Source organism: Chlamydotis macqueenii, chromosome 3 (genome assembly GCF_036417535.1).
Source record: "Chlamydotis macqueenii isolate bChlMac1 chromosome 3, bChlMac1.mat, whole genome shotgun sequence".
In the NCBI taxonomy this organism is placed as follows: domain Eukaryota; kingdom Metazoa; phylum Chordata; class Aves; order Otidiformes; family Otididae; genus Chlamydotis; species Chlamydotis macqueenii.
In genome coordinates, this window is record NC_141558.1 from 100,794,811 (window position 1) to 100,818,074 (window position 23,264).

The 23,264-nt window shown below is 42.0% G+C and overlaps 1 protein-coding gene across 2 annotated transcripts; it reads left to right on the forward strand.

Annotated features, from left to right (window-relative positions):
- Window positions 1-4,177: 4,177 nt before the first annotated feature.
- Window positions 4,178-9,092, forward strand: TTLL2 (tubulin tyrosine ligase like 2). 2 transcript variants are annotated; one of them, XM_086745167.1, is made up of 4 exons: window positions 4,178-4,272; window positions 4,747-4,946; window positions 7,286-8,410; window positions 8,503-8,658. In XM_086745167.1, the coding sequence occupies exons 3-4, from the start codon at window positions 7,294-7,296 to the stop codon at window positions 8,523-8,525; spliced, it is 1,140 nt and encodes a 379-aa protein (XP_086601293.1). In that variant the 5' UTR covers window positions 4,178-4,272; window positions 4,747-4,946; window positions 7,286-7,293; the 3' UTR covers window positions 8,526-8,658. The 2 variants fall into 2 exon arrangements, with proteins under 2 accessions (XP_086601293.1, XP_010118482.1); XM_010120180.2 differs by having other exon boundaries at window positions 7,286-9,092.
- Window positions 9,093-23,264: the final 14,172 nt, after the last annotated feature.

Sequence of the window (23,264 nt, forward strand, 5' to 3'; positions counted from 1 at the left end):
CTCTTAAAGTCCTCACATTTTTGTATCTGTGGATCAAATCTAGTATCACAGCTTTACAATCAAACCTGAAAAGCCCACACGCAAAATCAGAAGATGACAGCAACCAGGGTTGCTCAGTTTCATTGCTGGCAACATACATCATCATTGATGGCAGGCAACATAGATCATTTCATGGAACCACTAATTATAAAGACTTATATTGTTCTTATCCTGCATTCTTTAACACTTGCTGTAAATAATATCAAGTTATAAACTGGCTATATGTACAGTTCATATCTGAACACCACAAAATCTGCTAACCACTGAGTCCACCAACTTGTCTTAGGTCAGCAGACAACTGTGTTTCTGCCCATGTCATCCCTTTGTCCCAGAACTCTTTCCCTTTTGGTTTTCCTGTCCCCCTGTTTTTCCATCATGATTTACAGCAGCTTTCTCCCAAAACAGATGCCTTCCACATGACCAAATACTTCCATCATGATGAACTTTCCCATCCATGGGCAGAGTTGTTTTCAAGATAAGCCAGGGCATGTTACTTGGGGAACCTAGCCATGCAGAGGATGCAGATAACATTGAAAGGCATAGAGTGAGAAGGAGAAAAGAATGGGCTTATGCTGCAATATCTCCTTGAGACCTATATGCATCAAGCAGTGGCTCAGATGAGGATTTCCCTCATCTCACTTCAACTTCTGTTTAGTTTTGTCCATTCTACATTTTTTTCCAGATCTGGATTTTTGTGGTTTTACTGCAAGGAGAAGAATGCTACAGTGCAATTACTGGGCAATGCCCCTATGTCTTGATGAGAAACCACTGTACAGATATCATGATCATTACTGGTAATGACAATATGATCAGATCCTCTGTGTGATGCATCTGCATCATAAAAGAAATTGAAGCATAAAAGAAATTTAAGATAAATGTTGTTTAGCTCCAAGATTAGTGTTGCTCCTGGAAATAAACTACATAGCTAGTTAAGTTGCTTCATGCCACAGAGTTAACATTTGAAACTACTTGTTCTCAGCTATTAACCGTAACAGGATGAGGCACCATATGGTGTGACCACATGATAGAAATCAAGAATACAATTTCTGTGGAAAAAAATCCCCAAATTGTTAGGGCTTTTAAATAACAATACCTTTCATGATACTTTACTATCTCTCTAACATTTCTTCTTCCCAAGCATCTAGACTCCCCTCTGAACTTCATCTGTGTTGCTTCACGGCTTTTCATATGATAAGCTTCATTTCCAGGTCTCATACAATTAAGCAAAGTTCATTATGTCCTGCAGAAAGGAAGGTGACAGGTGGGCTCCCTCACACATCCACCTTTCTTGTGCCTTTGCCCTGTCAGCTCAAAGGCATGCTGTTAATCTCTCTGTGGGAAACACAAATGGTAAAACTACTGTGGCTGCAGAATCCTGACAGCCTCCCAGCTGCCCAGAGATTACAGATGGATTTGCTAGGCTGCTGCTGATTCTCACCGTGCTCTGCTTTCATCTGATACAGAAACTTGGTTTCATCTGGATAACAGACAGTGAAACACATCTCCGAATCGGCCTCTGATTCTCTTGCACACAGCAATGTTCAACAGCAAGTAAAGCAAAGAGGATTTTTGAGATGAATGTCAGTGAAAATCCAATCTGTATGAATGTAACCTTTTATTGTTTATTTGTAACAACCCAACACAGAAATCAAAATCTCACTACAGGTGATGATGTACGCAGCCTCAGAACAAAAAAGTAATCTCTCCCTCAGAGCACAGCTTGAAAAGTTTTTCTCTTTCCTCCTGTGCTAGGTCTGGCTGTGATGGAGTTAATTTTCTTCATAGCAGCTCATATGGTGTTGTGTTTTGGATTTTGTGACTAAAACAGTGTTGATAACATACCAGTGTTTTGGCTGTTGCTGAACAGTGTTTGCACGGTGTCCAAGTTTTCTCTTTTTCCCACTCCACCTCCCCAGTGAGTAGGTTGGGAGATGATGCAACCTGGACAGCTGAGACAGACTTACCAAAGGGATGTCCCATATTACACAATGTCATACTCAGCAATAAAAGCTCAAGAGAGAGGAGGAGGAGGAAGTGAGGATTTTCCTGGTTATGGCATTTGTCTTCCCAAGCAACCACTACACATGCTGAGGTCCTGTTTTCCAGGAAGTGTGTGGATACCTGCCCACTGATGGGAAGTAGTGAATGAATTCCTTATTTTGCTTTGCTTCCATTCGCAGTTTTGCTTCACCTATTAAACTATCTTTATCTCAAAGCAGGAGTTTTATCACTTTTACTCTTCTAATTCTCTCCTGCATCCCATTGGTGGAGGGACTGAGGGAGCAACTAGGCGAGTGCTGAATGCCCTATGTTCTCTGGTATCCTCAGTCCCAAACTGTGGATTTCTAGGGGTGTAGGATGAGAGTCAGGCCTTCACACAAGAGAACCATTGGACAATGTGGGCAATGAGGACACCGTGTGACCTGCTACCTACGGAGGTGGACAGGAGGCCCTGAAGAAGGAGGAAGAGAGGCCCTGATGAAGGACAGCTGAGCCATTTCTCCCAGAGACTTCAGGGACTGAGGCTGGGTCATACATGAATCTCTGTTGAGGATGTAGGTGTTGGGGAGCCTGTGAATTACAGCATTCATCTGGATCCTGAGATAGTCAGCTTCAAGTAATTCATACTGATGCATTAAGTAATTGCTCTCTTCAGGCCCATAACATCATGGTGTCCTACGGCATGAGCCAAAGGTCCAAGCAGCTGGAGGGTCCCAGATGCAGGCACAGGAGGTGGGAGACGCGCAGGGCGTCAACCGGCATCGGCAGCTCCCCAGATACGTGCGTACGGCCCTGTACGGCCTGTGAGGATGGAGGTTGGCCCTGGGCAGGTGGTGGGGCTGAGCCGGCCTACTCCCACCCGTCAGGGAGAAGCGATGCCCCGGAGCCGGGGCCGCGGGTGAGGAGCGACACGGGAGAAGGGCGGGCCGCAGGTAACGGGTTTTCTCCCTTCCGGGTGCCCTGGGTGTGCCTCGTCCCCGGCCGGCTCGGGTAAAAAGGCAGCAGCTGGCTAAAACAACGAACAGCCCCAACGAGGGAAGAGCTGAGCCAGGCCGGGTAAACGGCCGACGTCTGCCAGCTGCACTGCCGGCCTCGCCCGGTGGGAGGCCCCGGAGCCCCCGCTCTTTTCCCTTCCCGCTTTCCCATCGCCAAGCAACGGCCTCCGCCCGCCCGCCCGCCCGCCTCTCGGCCGGCTGCTGCGGGCGGGGACGGGCCGGAGCGGGCGGCGGGGCTTGCAGCGGCGCGGGCGGAGAGCAGGGCAGGCTCAGGTAGGAGGTGCGGCGGGGCGAGGTGGGGAGCTCTGCCGGGCCCCCACCCCCGCATAACCAGCGGCCGCGGCTGGTAAATCCTAACGCTGTCGCTGATACGAGCGCGGTGCGCACCAGCTCGGCCTCCCTCCGCCGCCCTCAGCGGCGTTTGTTTGCGGCGCCTCACGGCGGGCAGGCCGCGCCGGGCGGTGTTCGCAGAGAGGGCCAGCAGCCCGGCGCCTTGATGGCGTGCCAAACAGAAACCAGTGCCTCAAGAAATAATCAAAATGGTTGTTTCTGAAACTACATCCCACGGTGGGCAGCTTCCAGACCCCGGGTTATGATCTGTGAGGGCTTAACGATGATAGGAAAGACTGCGAGTCAGTCTGCCGAGTTCAATTACACAGAGACATTCTGCATTAACTCGGCAAACACACGCTCGCAATGCCTAACCGTTAGGGACCCTGTTTCCTCTCACAGGTGTACAACCGAGCAGCTGGACGCAGCCATGGCCAGCACGAAGCCCGAGTTCGCGTGAGTGCCTCGCCGCGGAGGCTGTCACGGGGTCTGCCACCGCGGCATCTGCACAAGTGTGCAGCCTCCAGAGTCGTGAGGCCACAGATGACAGCGTCCTGCCCTCCTCAGGGTAGAGGTCTCTGCTGCTGGGTGCCGGTCAGCAGTAGCAGTACATAGGTGTGAAACTTCAGCGTGGTCAGAGACAGCTGTAGCTGCTTTTGCGTTGTGGAAGAATGTTGGCAAACACACAGGTGGGTTTCCAAGTTACTAAGGAATGGGCTGAACCCAAAGCCCTCTGGGAATGCAGGCTAATGAAGAGATGGGCCTTCATCTGGGCACACATTTATAGAGTCAAGTGAGTGAAATTTGTGTTCATTGATTTAGACCAATGGCTAATCCTGGAGTTACTGCTTCATAATTGCACTTCAAGAGCTTCTGCTTATATGTGATACAACTTCCTTAAAAGCAGGTAGGTGTTCTTTGTTAGTTAAAATGTTTAATTTTCTTTACACTTAATTACCAGGGAATTTGAAGCTGACATTTGTTATATCTAAGCTTGGTGAGCCAGTTTCCTGTAAACTATTCCCTGAATGCCAGAGGTACGAAAGATGTTCCACTAATACAAGCTGACATGAAGAAACCACCAAAGAAAGCTTCATTGTTCAGACATTACTAATAGCTTAGTTTATGATTACCTAGCAGAGACTGTGATGGCATGATTTATGTGGATTCAGATACAACAGTGCCTTTCACTGAAACACTCCTAGTACCAATGTTGAGCAGTGCAGAAAAGACAAAGCTAACTACAGTCTGTAAGTTGACTCACCCAAATGCTTCATGTGGCTACTTTCAATTACATATTTTTTTCTTAATTTAACAGTCTATGCTCAAGGATTTGAACTAGCTACTACAAAACTTGTTTAGTATTCTGGTTTTATTTTAGCATGCGACATAGTGCTGTTTAATAGGAAAAAGAACTCCCAGGAAAGAACGTGGAGGCAAAGATAACAAACATTTTTTTGGGACCACCACGTTAAGTTTGTGTGCAAGTTCAGCAGCAAGGCTCCAACTTCCTGGAGTCTGAAAAGAAGCACCGGTGGCAAGAGACACAGCAAGACTACTTTCCCCTACGTGGTATTTTATGTAAGTCCTATTACATCATCGCTGCACTTCAGTACGTACTCTATCATGTTCCTCTCCTGTTCCCTCTAAACCCCTCACCCAAGAAAAGCTCTCACTAAGGAGAATTCCACTGCAGTCTCTACAGGGAGGGAACCTTTGTTCTCTGAGGAGATTCAGAGAAATAATCTCTGTGCAGTTTAGATCTTGCTTCCTTCCAATGCTAGGTTAAACCTGAGATGGAAGTGCAAGTCTGACTGTAAAACATCACTAAATATATTACTATACATATTACTATTGGAATAAAGAATTACATATTACTTTGGAATACAGAAAGTCATCATATACAGAAATTCAAATTTTGGCTATAATCTCAGCCTATTAATGAGGCCTAAAGTCCCTCTCCAGTAGGACCCTTATTCCTCACATCCTGGACCAAAGCTTGCTTCATATCCTTTCATTTCTAGGCAACGATTCCCTCACTACAGGATAGAAGATAGTCCAGGGCTATTTTTAATGTACACATTACAGTCCTATGGTACAGTAGCCATATACTTCTAACACCACTGCCCTGCTTCCTAGCCTCCCCAAAACACCTCCTGGACCCTTCTCTAAAGCCCTCCTCCCATCAAGCCCCCATTGAGACTCTCCTGGTTTTGCTCTCTGCATTGTAACGTGCTTGTTACATACTCCAGAACGTTGCCTGTAGAAGAACTCTGTGACTGCGTTGTGGTTACCCCTCAGAGCCTGTTAGCAGCAGCAGAGTGCATTGGACAGCCAAGACAGGTACATCATACGAGAGAGTCACCAGATGTCAGAGTGGAGGGAGAAAGGTGTTTTTTTCATCCTGCAAGAATTTTTGATTTTTTTCACATTGAAATAAAATAATGAGAATCTTAAACTGGTTTGTGTCTTGCAAAGTTTGTAGTTAAAAAAAAAAGAAAATAAGATATTCTTTTGATTTCAAAACAAGGAAATTCAAGTGAGATAGAAAATCTGGTAAAAGATTACTTTTGTTCTTTGAAAAGACTTTCCCTTTCAACAAACTGTAATTTTTCCACACAAAAGGCAGTTGCACATTGCATTGAGTACTTCCAGGTGTGACATGTTCCCTTGGTTTCTGTAGTTGTTTGGAAGGCAGAGGCTACTCATTCTGGAGTCTAAAACTCGGTCAGAAAAGAAAGAGCACGGATGTCACTCTGTTAATAGGATGTGAAGGAGTCTTGTTTAGCCTATGTCCCACTCACTTTGTATTTCTTTTGCTTGCTACTTTTGGAGAGGAGGTAGAGGTTAGTACGTTAATGCTGTGTCAGAATGGTCCTCAGGACAAACACTCTTCTCTTGTCTAAGACACTCTCTGTTCCAAGCATGGAGTCTAATCCTCAGGATTTTAGGAAATTAAAACTGAGAGAAACAGCAACACTCTCAAATCTACAGGTCCATGGGACTTTTTGTCCACTATGCCACCGGCCAGTAGGACAAATGTTTGAGTCTTGTATATAATGAAATAGCTGGGGAGGGAAGAGCACACTTCATGAAGTGTTTATATGACAATTGCTATGCCCAAAATAACTCAAAATGCATTTCTTACCCATAAAAATTGATGGGGACCACTGTAGATAGTGGAAAATGGTATTTCATTCAGAATCTACCTACATTTATATGGAGCATTATTGTCTTGAAAGTGATGAGACAAGAGTGTGCCCTGCTCTTCAGGAACTGGGGAGAACCTCACTGGAGGAATAGCAAAAGATTATCAGTGAGTTAAATCAGCGTATGTCAGAGGAGGAAAAGAGCATTGGAATCAATAGGCATTTTCCTACAGTCCTACCATCAGTTTTGCATTGGGTTTTGTAATCTTAACCAAGAGAGTTTGCTCAGAGCAGGGCCGCATGCTAAGTTAGCAGAATGTCTCAGTAATGCAGCAGTGCACAGCAGGTCTTACTAGGCGAAGTTACGGCCGTTATGCTGAAGGCAGTTGCAAAAAACAAAAAAACAAAAAAAAAAAATTCTAAGCATCCAAGAATTACAAAAGCTTTGAGACAGCTACTGCTGTAGTAAGTTACCTCAAAGAAAAAGTAAATAAACTGTGGAGACATATAACTTTGGAACAATCAAAGCTTTCTGCTGCCTTAACAGCATTAACAACTATCTGGAATTGATACCCTTTTACATATTTTTTCAGCTTAAACACAGCCTTTGACTTCTCAGTTGTGGATCGTAGAAACACACAGGGGCAGCATGCTTTCAGAATATGTTGACAGTGACAGACATTAAGAATACAGTAAGGGTGACAACTGCTAGCACAATCTGTGGCATTAATTTCATTGTTTCCTGCCTGGCAATTTTGTTTTTTTTTTCAGCTAGTAAAATGGAAATGATGGCAGATGACTATGATACAAGAGGTATCTTGAGGCCTTTGGTGTTCCGTCTCCATGAGAATGCCCCTGCAATAGTCCGTGAGGTTTTGCTGGAACGTGGCTGGACTGAATTTGACAAAAAGGAGCGAGATGACGCAGACTGGAACCTGTACTGGCGGAACTCACCTTTCCGTATGACAGACCACCACAGCGTTAAACCATGGCAGAGGCTCAACCACTACCCAGAAGCTGTCCGAATCACCAGAAAAGACTACTTAGCAAGGCATCTGAAACGTATGAAAGGAGCATATGGATCAGCTCTGTATGAATTTAGTCCAGTGGCATTCATCATGCCCAATGACTATGTCAAATTTGTAGCAGAGTACAGCAAGGAGAGACAGTCAGTAGGCAGAAGACCTAGCTACTGGATTTGCAAGCCTGTGGATCTTTCCCGTGGAAGGGGCATACTCATTTTCCAAGATATTAAAGACTTAGTATATGACTGTGCAGTCGTTGTGCAGAAGTACATTAGCAACCCCTTGCTCATTTCAGGATATAAAATGGATCTGCGCCTCTATGTGTGTGTCACCAGTTTTTGCCCCCTCACCATTTACGCTTATGAAGAAGGACTGGTGAGGTTTGCCACTGAAAAGTTTGACCTCAGTTCTCTGGACAACGTCTATGCCCACCTAACAAACACCAGCATCAACAAATACGGAGTTTCATATAAAAAATATAAAGAAGGGATTGGCTGTGGCTGCAAATGGACATTCAGCAAATTTCGTTCTTACCTTCGAATATTTGGGGTTGATGACATGCTCCTCTGGCAGAAGATCAACAACATAGTGATTCTCACCCTGCTTGCTGTAACTCCCTTGCCAGTGGCTTCCAATTGTTTTGAGCTCTTTGGCTTTGACATCCTGATTGATGACAAATTCAAGCCATGGCTTTTAGAAGTCAACTACAACCCAGCCTTGTGTTTAGACTGTTCCATTGATGACACTGTGAAAAGAAAACTTCTTCACGATGTTGTTGAACTGCTGAACTACAAGCAGATTGACACTTTCAGGCAAAACCAAATGGCTGGGATAAAGGCTGGCAGAAGGCGGGTGCCCTGGAGCAGAGCTGGTAAGAGTGCCACTGGGGAGATTCCTGGCTTATTCACTTGCCAAAAAGTGGCTAAATGTCCTTCTGCTTCTTCTGTACAACCTGCTATGCAGGCTACAAGAGGATCGATTCATAAGGTGGCTACTCTGACCAGCAAAACTGCCAGAGCACATCCAAAAAAAACACTGACCTCTCAGCTGCGGGAAAGGATGAACGTGCCAAAAATACCCTCCCAAGCAAAAGCTGAAGCTGAAATTAAACAACTTTCCGAAGCTGGGCGTTCTCCCCACAAGTCTGCCCAACTCAACCACTGGTTACCTACACCTGATTTCTGCAACTATGAGTTAACCACATGCCCCTATTTCCTCTCTGATAAAGACCAGAGGCCTTTCCCCCGAGTAGGAGGTTTTGTCCTTATTTTTCCTTTCAATGAAGCTGCACTTCAAGCTTCCAGGGATGGGACTGATGTAAAGAGCATCATAAAGGAAATAAACAAATTAGTGAGCAAACAGTTACCGTCAAAACAGCAGAACGGAAAGAAAAGGGTAGGCTATTTAACTTCTGCTATTTAACTGTAGCTTGAAGGAGGTAGAGGTACGTTGAAGTGTATTAGAGAGAGAGATATCTCAAGCAATACACAGTTTAAAAATTGTAATTTAACAATTATCATGAGACATTATTTTTAAAATTAAAGTACTGACTAATTTTTTAACGTAGTTCTTAAAATATTAAAGTAATTCCAGAATAAAAATGGAGAATTGCATTTCTCAAAACATTCTCAGAAATGCCAGTCTTTTAAAATTATTTTTCTCAGTGATCTTTGCTTCTTTTCTATTCCTAACTAAGGGGGCTTTATCACTTGAAAAACCAATCCCTTTACACCAGGGAGCATTCAACATACACAGTTTACAAAGATGCCGGTAATATGAATGCCACAAAACTATGATTTTTTTAAGAATCCAGTAAGCTTCCTGACATTCATTTCCAGAAATTAACTTTGCATTGTATGAAACAACAGTATGAAATAACTTTCATTTCATGACCAGCAGGATTCTGTAGGCATTCTCATGGAAAGCAGTTTTTAAAAAATCTACATACTGCCCCAGTGTTTTGTTTCAGATAAACTCTTAATAAAGAAATAATTAGGCTTCCCAAGGTAAGAGAGAAATTTGTTTCAGAGGGTAGAATATAAACCACAAATAACACGTACAGAAGACCAGATCAAACCTCTCTCTCACAGACTCTGCGTTAGCCACCTCATGGGTACAGTGGTTAGGCAGCTTTGTTTTGCTTGCAATAAGACTTTTGTGATCAGCTGGGCATGGAAAAATACTGAACTGAAGCATTTGAGATGATGGTCAAAATACTAGCCTTCCCTTGTACGTCTTTGGTACCCCCACTGTTTGAATGGAAGTAACTCAAAGCCACAGCTTATTCTAAATTTGAATCAAAATTTAAGTCAAATGCTGGCTGTAGCGTGCTTCTGCTAATGCCAGAAAACCTGTGAAACGACAAGAAGTGGGGGTTCCAAACTGTGTTCCATCTCCCTGAAGGATTAATAAAAATTTGTTCACTATAAATCCTCTAGGACAAAAACCATAGTAAAGTAGGTATGGGTACTGCTATTTGGATTATTTGTGTTCCTACAACTATGAACTATAGTTGGTAGAGCCATTACTACTTCTAGTTAACTAACGCAAGTGGAAGGCAAAAGAGATTCAGTGTGAGAATCGTCCTGCGAAAAATAACATGGCAGGTGTCATAACTGGTCTGTGAAGGACTCCCAGTTGTAACATACCTGACAGAACTTGCCATTTATGTAGATGTTTTACTGTCTCCTCCTTTTCAACCCAAATTAGTGCCCCTTATTTCAATAATCTCTTTGCTATTGTACTATAAAATATCACTCAAAAACATGTCTTGGTAAAAACGGTGGCCAGACACAGGTTGGCAAAAGTACTGTGAAATCCTCAGCAGTCTCACACTTTGATTTCACCAATGGAAGTCTTGCTGTTGATTTGCCAGAAAGTAGAAGGAGGCCCATACTTACGTACCGTTGCAATGTCCCTGTAAGCGGGAGCTAACAGGGTGACTGCATGCATCAGCAAGGTGACTGCATGCATCAGCAACGTGTTTGCACACATGAATGTGTGCCTGCACAGTTTTAGAGACTGCCTTATGCTTATCCCCCATGTGTTACCTGTGCAGGATCACAGGCTTAATTATTCCAGCATCAGAATGTTCCTGCAAGTACAGTCAAGAGTGCTTAATGAAGGAAGGAGCAAGTAGCACACAAACAAAATTGTTCCTTATATAATTTATAATTAGAAGTTATTATATACACGGATTATTGAACGGCAAACGGCGACTTAAGGCAAAAGCTGGAAACAAGGCCTGTTTTCTGTATTACTATAGAAACAAAGAGGATGTTAAAATATTAACTAGAGAACAGGGACCTTTTTTTTTAAGAGGAATTCCTGAGAATAGAAACAGTGGTCCTTTAGAAAACATTAGTATCACATCTAGTTTCCCAGCCAAACTGAAAACATTAATCACATTCACTTTTTTCATGATGCTTAATTGAGAAAAAAAATCAACATAGATTTGTTTTGGTCAGCATAAGGCAGCTGAACTGAAATTCTTAGTGAAACACGTGGAAAAGAATTGTCTCTTGGATTTCTTTTAATTAGAGTTTCCTTTTACAAAACACATAAAATATATTCAATATTTCAATAGTGAAAAAACACAAGTTTTTAAATTGTTCTTTTGTTATACAAGAGTAAGGGAAAAACAATGCAATTTTATTATCACAGTAGCTGACATCAAACTACGTGGATGCTTACAGCATCACAATTAAATTCATAAACTGAAGCACATCTATGATCAATATTACCAATGCTTCTTGCTCTATTCAATCTGTTTCTTCCGAAGATGCTCTGTAATTTGAATGGTGATTTGTTGATAGTCTGACCCACTGGAAGCTGAAGAGAAGAAAGAGCAATTCCATAATCTTGTGATTCTTTTGCACTTTGGTGGGAGAAAAGGCTAAAGCAGCATGCTATGAAAGTGTGTTTGTTGCTACGGGAATTTGAAGGGCATAAGGAGATAATTGTCTTCCCAGTCAATGGGCAGGTAATGAGCTGAGCTCTACAGAGGAAATGCTTCAGCACTTTGGAAAAATTCAAGACAGATGATGGACAGGCAGTCTATGAGGAAGGCTGTTGAAAGCAGCATCTAATAAATGATTAATGCCCCTAGGTATCAAGTGGAATCCAAAGAGGCTTAAAGCTGGAGAGATTCACTGACCAGAAATATTTTTGCACTACTGGAAGAATAAATGCAGTAGTGGGAGAGGTTAATTAAAAAACAAAGCAAGACAAGGGAGGCTGGAGGAAGAAGAAAGGGCTGTTTCATCTGGAATAATGACCAGGATGGAATAAACATTGAATTTTGTCTGCAAATGCATGAGACAGATTATGATCATATTGTTATTGAATAATTTAGGTTGGAAGGGATATCCAGAGCTGTGACTGTTGACTCAACTCCTGCTCAGTTTTTGGTCTAACCTACAGCTCACGATAAGGCCTGATACATGCTGAGAACTTCTGCTCCAAAGAACCCAACCAAACTGAAAACATTAATCACTTCCACATTTTTTGTGATGGTTAACTGATTTTAAAAAAAAACCAAACATGTAGATTTGTTTTAGTCAGCATAAGGTAGCACTGACTGAAATTCAAAAGGTTTATGGATTTGAGGTTCTTATTCCATGCCCCTTAATTGTAGTAAGTTTTGTAATCAACTAGCAGAAAAACAAGGGAACGTGTGATCAGTGATCCAGCCATTCATTTCCACAAGTCTTAAATATTCCTAACAGTTCTGACCTGCCAAGAAAATGGGTTGAGCTACTTACGTACAGTGCAGCCCTTTGAGGGGAGGGATCACTTCTTATCTAGGGTGATACTACTCTCCTCCTCTTTGATTTGGACTCGTCCAGTGGAGTACTTGGTTTCCTGTCTGCCATTGCAGTACACAGTTTTCACACTGCCATCTGGGTACTCCCGCCTCTTGAACTGTGCGGTGTGAATCTCCTTTTGGCCATTACTGAATATCACTGTTTTATCTCCATTCCTGAAAGAAAGAGCAGTGAATGAAGTTATGTTAACCTGTTATTAACCTGTCTCACTGAGCTGTCTAATGTGACACAGTGGAAAATAATGTCAAGTGGAAACTTTCTCAGATAGGTTATAATTAACCTCAGAATTTACATGGAATGACATTTAGAGATCTGATCTCACAGTAAGATTTCAATACAAAGGTACTTCAGTACAGAGTATAATACCTAATGGATGGCGAGATCTGCATTTTACACAACTTCTTCATGCGAGGATCTCAAGGCATTTTCTAAGCAGTTCCTATCATTTGCAACAGCATCCTCCCTATGCCTAGAAAAAGCATGTGTAAGAAAGTCCTATTGTTGTTTTTCCTCATTTTACATGGATGAATAGAGAAATAATACATGAAATGCCTTGCCCAAGGTCAGAAAGGGAGCCAAAAAGCTAGGAATAGACCTCAGGAGTCCTCATCCTGAGCTGTTTAGTATCCACATTGTTAACAGAGACAACTGATGATCTCCCAGCAACCCTGGTCAGATGTACAAAGTAAGTGTAAAGTAGGTGGAACTAAATAAGGAATATTTCATATTTATCACTTTGCCAGTGATAAATGGTCACCTATCATCCAAGTGGAGGTGAGCAATTTTTGGTTCCTCTTTGTAGCAAAACCCTCATCTTACAAATCCTTTCTCCTTTCATCTGGAAATTTCCCAGCCATTCAGAATTCAACTAGTTTTAAATGCCAGTATCATTGTACCTGTGCCCAATGCCTGGTTCCTGTCATTAACATGAGACTTACTTTTCTACTTTTACTATTGTACCATCTGGGAAAAAAGTTTCCTTGAATCCGTCACTATAGAGGCATTTCACTGTGTGATCTGGGAACACAATTTCTTGTGTGCCATCAGGATAATGTTTTTCTGTGGAAAAGAAGATGTAAAAAGTTTGTCTAGTATTCTTTCATGTTGCTTTGCACAGAGCTAGATAAGATTTTTTTTGACATTGTAGTGAGGATGGAAGTTATATCCAGCATACTGCTGAAGAAATTACAGAATCAAATAATCAGATAGTCAAAATTAGAACATCCCATTATTATCTTTGCTTTGTAGGTCAAAACTGAGCAGTAAAGTGATGGAACATACTGGAAGTCAAATGCAGAGACAATCCGAATTGAAACAAAAAAACTCAGTCTGCTGGAGTCGGAATCAGACGACACTTTCATAACAGAAACCTGCCTGGACATACAGTTCATGTTTATGAGCTCTTGCATACCTATCTGATTATTAGGGAACTGCAGCACCTCCAGGCCATCTGGATAAGCAGTGTGGGTTGTCTGTGCATCTGCGTAAAAATAAATCTGGAAGGAGAGTGAAGTGTTTGCAGCATGTTCATAATATTTGCATAAGTAGATTCAACCATAACAATGTGCTTAAAAATAAGCTGTCTTTAAAAAGTCATTTCAAGGTCATTTTCTGTATCTGCCATCCATAAAAGTAGCTATATTTGCATTTCTGTTCCTTCCTCTTATTCATCCCCCTCCTTATGGCTGTGTCTAGATGTTGCTACTTTAATCTCTGTAGCATAAAAGAGAACAGTGTGTGCATGAAAGTATTCTTCCCACCTCTTTGCTTTGGCTCCCATCTATGCACTATTAATTTAAAATGGTCCCACATTTGACAAGGCCTCCTCACTTATTTCCACTCGAGCTCACATTATTATTAACTATTTATATCTATTTGATACCAAGAGGGAAGAACCCCTTGTGCTACCTATGCTAGAAATGTATAAAAAACAGTCCTTGTTTCAGATGCTTGCCCCTGCCCTTTGCCTTCTTTCAGTCTCCTTTAATCTGCTTGGCCAAGTACCCATTTGTTCCTTTCACTGTTACCTTCATCTCTTTCCACTTTTGTCGTTGTACATGAAGCAGTCTCACTGCTTCGGGTTGTTAAACCAACACACCCTTTCTCATCAATTTCTCCCAGCATTGACAGATCAAGATAAATGGTAGGACCTTGTTGGAAAATCGCTGAATCATGTAATTTTCCATAAAGAAAAAAGAAAAATTACACACCACTCTCTGATCTGGCATGATCTTCTTTACATCTCCATTGAAAAAGCTAATCGTAGTCATCTTTTTATCAGCACTGATCTCTTTTTTAGTACCGTTGCGGAAAGTGATGATTCGACGTCCATCAGTAAGCACCTCTTCTACCTTCAAACATATAGAGCATCTAATGTAAATTAAGTTAAAGGAAATTAATAACATTGCACTGCCTTCCAATTAAATTGGAGCTTGAAGTAAGTCACGCTATGGCTTTCTATTTCAAAAGCTGTCTGTGCAGCACAGGTACATTATTTTTGCCTCATTTGTGTGTAAAAGAGACAAAAAGTAATTTTCTTTTCACAAAAGGACCTAATTTCTTGTACTTGGCCCAAGTTTCCACCCCACCACCTTGTTTTTCTGTTAAGTGAGGTAAGGCATGCAACACATGCAACAATGGCTTCCCTATTCCCATGCAATAGGGAAGCCATTCCCCTTTTTCCTTGACCAACTTCCGTGAGTTACCGTCTGTACGAATTTCATATATGCTGGTACACATTCCACACAAGCCACTCAGGAGGCCACAGTTCTAGAGTGTGTGAACCAAAATGATTTAACTCGATGTATTAACACAGACTGCTGACATAGGTTAACAATCATTTTACTCCAAGTAACGTGTGCCTGTAGAGACATTCAGTACTACAGGATTAAATGTGGCTGTATACAGAGATTATCAAAATTGCTGAAGACTTCTTAACAACAGGGGGCAATAATGTCATCAGTGTGCTCTTCTACTAACAGTACATTGGTCAAAGAAACCTTCATACCTACCATAGCCCCTGGTTAATCAATTTTTCTGAAATTACTGTTGCAGCTGGTTCTGTTCAGCATATATAAAATCTCATGATATAATAAATTTGGTGAAGTCCACGAAAGAAGACAAGCAGAAGGGGCACTATAGCTCTTCCATATGGTTCCAATTTGATAAGACTCTCCATAAAAAGGGAATACCTCCCAACCAAAAAAAAAAAAAAACCAAAACAACCAACCAAAACCAAACGGAATAGATATGCTTGAGAGAAGAGAAATGCAGTATTTCCCCAAACAGGCATTGTAACAATTACTGAGGGCAAGATTTTAGTTTTTTAGAAATTATTTTATTTCAAAATTACTAGTTAGTAATGGAAAGATGTTCTTACATCTACTTGTGACAAAAGGCATCACTACAATAAGTTCCATGTGGTTTAAATGACAGTTAATGCTTTCTAAAGGCATCAGTTGCCATTTTGACCTCTCTCTCTTGCACAAGAAAGTCCAGATCACCGTTCAATTTTATGAATAAAATCCAGTGGTAAAAATGTCAGAGTCAACTTTTTTTCAAAATTATTTTTCCTTGGACGATCAAAATAACAGATATTTTCTACTTCTGCAAGAGAGAGCTGTGATTAGTAGAAGCTTTCACAAAGCCCATCTCAGCATTAGCTATAAAAGAATTGGCATCTCAAAGCAGTGTTTCCTGAACAACTGTTATATTGCAAAAGCCATTTCTATGACTGCTCACTGGAAAGCGTCATTAATCAATGTCTGAATTGGCAGGGTGAGAAGAGAAGCCCAAAACTGAACAGACACAGAAACTAAATTGCTGTCTTTATCTAACCAAAAACCTTACCCAGAATTGACAACTGTAATTGGCCATAGGTTACCCTCAGTCAATATGAAGGAAATGTTTTAATGGAATAAGCCTGCTTGGAGCAGTGTAATTGAAGAAACATCTGGGACTGAGTTCAGATCTGGCCCAGTTGAGCAGCGACAGTGTTGGAAAGAGTGCTTGTCTATCAGCAGTGCAACTAGCACCAGCTCACCTGGTCACCTTGCTGACAACCTTTCCCAACAGCAATGCACCAAATTTCCAATACCTAGACTCATCTACGGAATCAGCCTTTCAAGATCATTTCTGAGGTACTGTGCAGGAAAGGTAACATGGTCACTCAGGAATGAATTATCCAGTTTGGTGGCAAAGGAGCGCAGGGACACAATGGGAAGCCTGCAAGAATTGCCCAGTTATCCCCTCCTGGAAGACAGAGATTTCCAGAAAAGGGTCCAAACCAGCTGCCACGCTGAGCTACAGGCCTCAGGACAAAGGGTAGCTGGAAGCAATCTCAACATCCAGCTGGGAATTGCTGGGGATTTTGACAGATGGCTTGAGCAAACTGGACAGGCTGCATCAAGCACAACACCACTGACGCTACTCCAGATGTAGCCAGCTGTGTATAAAGACTTCTCCCACAAGTGGTGTCCAGCTGGCACAGCTCACTGCCAATAGAATCACTTCCAAGGGAAAAAAAAAGAATGGCCTTTAGCCTTGCACTACAAAACACCATCGCTACACTAGTAGCACATTTTCATTTCTAATGGTAAGCATATTGTGCCTCTCAGCACACAAATGAGGTAACAGAAACAAAAAGGACTTGGTGAAAGACATAGAGCAAATCCCTGTGGGAGATAAGAAAATAATTTGGTTACTTGCTTTCCAGCCCATCAGCTATATGTATTTCCTACCATTCGTGGTGTGAACTTTACACTTCAGTTCTCCTTTAAGGAACAGACACTTAATTGGAGACATAATTGTCTATGGCTACTTGAAGCAATTATTCCCGTCTATACTGCAGTCCTATTGGTGATCTCTTTAAGTATTTTTGCATCCTATTTTATCTCACCTTTCCATCACGATACTCTATTTTTTCCTGCACCTCTTCCTCACTTTTTCTTCTTTCTTGATGTAACATTGACCTTCTAGATAATATTGATTTTGGAGGCTATATTATGAAAACATCACAGTCAGTGTTATATGAACAGAAATGTTTTTAAAATATTTTCATTAATTTTAATCAACTGTGTTACAACCATATTTACTTTCACACACACAGAGGAAGGCTGCCCTTCTTTCTGGCGTTACCTGGCATTTGTAATGCATGTTGATCTTTCAGTCATAACTAGAAATGTTACACATTAACTCCAGTTCACTTCAGTTTGCGAAGCAAAACATAGCATAGAGAAAGTCCAAATATGAGGAGACAAGAGTGCATCTCTGCACTATAGAGAATTAGGAGAATAAACACAAGAACAACTATCTCTGAATATTGGGTTACCAATTTGCAAAGAAAGGTACCTATATTAGCTAGATTCAGCCTTCCAAAACAAATTATGGGATTCTTAGCTGTAGGTAATGCTAACTATGTGACTTGGAGCTATTCAGGATGTTACACATGCAATTTACTATTACAATGAGTGCTCTTTGCACTGTCTGGCAGCATAAAGGAGCCTTAAATTAATTGACATCTGGCACATAGCATCCAGAACAGTTGCTAACTAATGTTAATTACTGTTTGAAGATGTGGTGTATTTTGAATTATGGGATCCAAAGGAACAGGGAGTACTGCTCCCCACAGAGCAATGATATGCTCCAGTGAAAAGCTGTAAACACAGTATTTGAAGTTGCCAGATCCATCCCTAAAGCTCTGTATCTGCTGCATAGCATAGGAAATGGGAATGGAAGATTTTCATCTGTGTGTGGTCACAAAAGCCACTTTATTTTGAGGTGTTCTGGTTTTATTTGGTGAGGGGGGGCCTAAGGTGGTAGCTTCTGTAGGAAACTGCTAGAAGTCGCTCCCCTTTGTTCAGTGGACTCGGCTGGGTCTAGGGCGGACCCGCTGCTGGCCAAGGCCAAGCCGATGGGTAGCAGAATGTCCCATGATAACGCCTCTGCAATAACGTATTTAAGTAGGGGAAAACAGGAAAAAAAGAGGAGGAGGAGAAGATGTGAAGCAGCTGAGCGGGGGGCAGAGAGGGGGAGGTGCGAGCCTCATGGGCCTTGCAGGCCTCACCCTCTGGCCTCCCGCCAGGCAGCCGACTGGGCCCAACTCGGCCCAGCCCGGCTGCAAGAAGTGGAGAGGAGATGAGAAGTGAATAAGATGTAAAAAGGATCCTGAGAGGCGTCTGCCAGCCTGTTGTGAGGAACGGCTGCAGACACCAAGGTCAGTTCAGAAGGAGGGGGAGGAGTAATATGGCTCCTGGCCAAGATTCCCCTGCAGCCTGTGGTGATAACCATGGTGGAGCAGGTTGTCCCCCTGTAGCCCATGGAGGTCCACGGAGGAGCAGAGATTCACCTGCAGCCCGTGGAGGACCCCATGCTGGAGCAGGTGGAGGCCTGAAGGAAGCTGTGGCCTGTGGAGGGCCCTCTGGGGCAGCTGTTCTGGAGGGACTGCACCCCGTGGAAGAGATGACCCACGCCGGAGCAGTTTCACGAAGGACTATGGCATATGGGTGGGACCCCACGAAGGAGCAGGGGAGGAATGCGAGGAGTTCTTCCCCTGACAATGAAGCAGCAGCGTAAAACAACGCGTGATGAACTGACCGCGACCCCCATTCCCTTTTCCCCCCTGTGCCGCTTGAGGGGGGAAGGTAGTAGAGATAATGTTAAGCCCGGGAAGAGGGAGGGGTGGGGGGAGGTTATCTTGTTCCCCTGCTAGTTTTAGAAATAAATGAATATTTTTCCCCAAGTCAAGTCTGTTTTGCCTGTGACTGTAACTTCAAGGATTTCTTCCCTGTCCTTATCTCAAACCTCGAGCCGTTTTTCCTTATATCATCTCCCCCTATTCTCTCGGAGGGTGGGGGGAGCGGGAGAGAGACTGCGTAGTGTGGTCCCGATTGGGGCTGAACTACGACATGAGGTTTTAGCAATTTTTCTGTCTTTTTAAAATTAAGAGTCTCTTCTTCCTGAGCCAAAATTAAAATGTTAACTAGCAACATAAATCTATTAATGTCCAACAGTTGTGCAGCAATTTCTTGATAAAGAAATCTACAATATGATTTGTAAGCCATTGCAGAAGTGTACTTATCATAAGTAAAGGCAAGAAGATAAAGCCAGGAGAGTATTGTTCCCAGCTAAATGGGAGTTAGCATGCTGTATATGAAAACTAAGACCACAGACTCACTGAATTATTTTATAGAGTTACATCGTGAAATACCTCTGTTTCTTCATTGTTACTGCAGAGTGCAAAGCTGCAAGTGCCATTGCTGTGGTTATGTGAGAGGGGCATGTCTTCTGAGCTATCTGAAATGGGCAAAGACCTGCCTGTAAGAAAAAACAAAGTAAAAGGAGTCATTGAAATAATGTGAAATTGCTGAATCACGTGTTTCCATCTCAGAAGTTTTTTAAAAGATGCTAGCTCTCAGATTCTTGCAACACATTGCTTCTTATACCAATAATGTTTGCTAACAGCTTGTCCATCTTCCCAAAGATGCTTTGTCCTGGACCAAAGTGAAGCACAGGCCACATCCATTCTCCCACCTTCTGGGCTTCCAGGACAACAAACTCAGTGAGTAAGCAGGCAACAGCACAATCTGCTCTCCCTCTCTTGTAAAATATAAATTTCATAATTCTTCTAAGAATCATAGGAAAGTTTTAGTGACAACATGTTGCCTGAGAGCCAAGAATTGGGGACCAATGTCTCCAAGTCATTTACAAACCACTTTTAGCAAGCAGAAAGTTCCCACAGATCTTACCTTCTACATAGTTAGGCTCCTTAAAACCACCACTCAGATGTGAGACAGCTCCAGGTGATTTCCTACCATCTGTTCTTTTCCCAGTAAGAGAGGGTTGATGTACAACCTGAAGCAAAATGGAGACACCCTGACATCTGAACAATAAGGCAAAAAGAAAATAAAGGCAGTCTAAACAGACTTTACTACTGACTTACTTTTTCTGATTCAAAAGGTGTCAGTCTTCCCTGGTGAGATGTTCTCCTGCCAGTCAGCGTTGTGCTTCTGCCAAGGGAGCAGTTAGATGGTTTCTTTTCTTGATGTTCCTTTTTCACCAATCTCAAAGGATCATCTCTTTGCACAGAGCTTTTCATTGCCTGAAAGGTTTGAATACATTTCTAGTAAGTTGGCATAAACATCTTCAAATAGCATTAAAAAGCTTTCTACAACAGGTGCATCATTAAGTGTTTAAAACTTTCAAAAAAATTTTTATTTGTGTATGTGGCATACACACACACACATAATTCTCTATTTGGGGTCTTGTCTTGTTTCCCACATAGTGAAGGAGCAAGATGAAACCAGAGAGAAAGAGGTGTTTTCATGAGCATGGTGAGTTTTGTTCACAATGTATCTAAAGAACAACCAATTCAGTTCTTCATGCAGAACAGTGTCAGTAAAGGTGCTCCAGCTTGCTCCATATGCCATTGTAAAAGCTGCTGTCAGCCTCACACTATGCACCTTGGATCCCCTGGACTTGCATCATTGTCCAAGTAGACAGAAATGTAGGAAACAAGACAAGACCCCCAAACAGAGAATTATGTGTGTGTGTGTGCCTTCTTGCTTACAGCTGATGAAACTCACGAGTCCTAGCTAGCTTTAACCTAAATATCTTATGGCATGCCTCTCTGTGTCTGTTGCTTAGGGTTATCCCATTCACTTTGATATGTTCCCATGCACAGTTTCCCAATTCTGACAGAAGAAGCAATTAAGAATTGTCCAGATTCAGAGAATCTTTGAGGGAAAGCATGTACCTGCTAGCAAGACAGCTGAAATACAAAGGAAACACAAGTGAGTCACCATGTTCAGATCTATCGCTACGACACAGATTTTGCACTTCTGTTTAATGTTCCATTTACCTGAGCCTTCAACTCTAGATTCAAATAATCAGCAGCTGTTCTATTCTCTGCAAGGCTGCCTTCAGCCATCAGATCAGTACAGAACGTGTGTCTCTATCACACATTTCAGAGTTCACTCAGGACGTCTGGGCACTATGCCCACCAGTCTAGCTCATGCTTGTGCTGGATTTCAGTTGGACTGGATCCAGTGTTGGCTGGATAGTGAAAGCTCAGATAATGATGAGCCCAAAAGTCTGCTGTCCTCAACTTCCCCCTTCTCAGAACTGTTGCTGAAGCCACAGGGTTTTTTTGCACATGGCTGTGAGCCAGAGGAGAAAAATTAACTCAAATGGGTCTTAGGGAATCTCTATGTAGAACAAATGTTTCTGCTTTTTCCTTATTTTGCAGGAGCGCTTGAGATGTTCAGATGAAACAAACTCTTTCATACCTTGAAAATTTCCAGGGTAAGTTATCAAAGATATTTTTTTTATTTTACTGGCTACTTTAACTGCAGATATTATATCTCACATTACTTGTTTGGCTTGTAATTCTGTCCACCACAGCACAGAGGAATGGAGAGATTCCAGCTGTAGAAGGGACTGGGGAGACCTAACATCAGTATAGAACAAATAAAACAATTTCCTGCAGCTAAGCCCTCCACCTTCAGACTTACAAACAGCACACATTGCTTAGAAATATAGCCAGTCCTGAAGGCAGGCACATAGTATCTGCATCCTATTTAAAGCTACTGTTTCACAGACTGATTCTGCTCTTTTGAGTGTATTCAGTTCAGAGTTGTTCTTATCATTATCTCTGTTCACATCTGGCACAATGCAGGATTCACTAAAGCCACTGTCTAGTGACTTTCAAGTCACATGCTGTCATGATCACTACAGTGGAATAGTTGCCTCCTTTCTCATCTGACATGTTTTACATTTCATTTCAGTCCCTAAACAGGCAGAGAGAGTGGCGTGTTGACTAATCTGAGCTTAGATTTGCTCTAGCCAATGGAATCAGGACATTAGTTTCCAGTAGGTAAGAGGAATTTCAGAGAGACCGTTCACTTGAACAAAGCACAGATTTCAGCTAAATGTGAGCAAAAGGAAGAAAAGGGACTTGCAATAATCAAGATGCTCATAATAAGAAGCAAGAAATACAAAGTCAAGAGAAAGAAAAGCACGACAAGATATGTAGATATCTATATATTCTAAACAGCGAGATGTGTGAGAAACTTGCAAGCTGGCTGTGGAGGAGCAGTCACAGAAATACCAGTTAAATTGTCACAACTCATTAAAAGCTAAGTGATTTTCCCACTGACTTTATAAGGCAGAAAGCCACTAGTACTTATTGGTAAGTAATGGCAAAATACTGGGTTTATGCTTTGCTGAGGCAAGGTAGGGTAGTTCCCTATAAAACCAATCTGTGAAGTAGCAGGTACAATGAATTCAGAGCATATCTGCAAACAACAGGCAAAGGCAATTCAGTTAGGTTTATAAATGGAAAAAGAAAAAATTTGTCTTCTGCTACTGCAAAACCAGAATAAAAACTACAAGTAGAGTTGTACTGAATGACAGCACAAACCCACTGCAAGAAAACATGACCAGAGATTTTCATTTTCACAAATTTTGATTCCAAAGAACATGCTCTGAAATAAATATTTGAAATTGTGGAAAAGTGACTATTGGCAATAGGCATGCATACTTTTATATTCACATCTTTAAAGCAGTGTTTCTGCATAGATGTCTTCGGCCCCACGTGAGAGATGCCATGGCTCTTGTGATTATCTCTCTGTGATCTTTCTTCTTGTTTTGATGAAGATGCTGTCCCTCGCAGAATAGCTTCTGCAACCTAATGGAGAATTTGTTATAAATATATAATTTTAAGTTCAAGTCACAGCTAGTAAAATCAAACAACCCTCAAAGCCATCTGGTTTTCTGTTGTAATAAAAAATTATAACATCTTTTTCTGCTAGGGTCTGAAACTCCCCAAACACAACAATCCTTGTATATGGCGTCTTAGCATCCTTATGTACAGCATCCTAATATTACTTTCAGACAACAAAA

What these genes read in the sequence shown, in the direction of transcription:
- TTLL2 (XM_010120180.2), top strand. Translation starts at nt 7,294, where the DNA reads ATGGAAATGATGGCAGATGACTATGATACAAGAGGTATCTTGAGGCCT.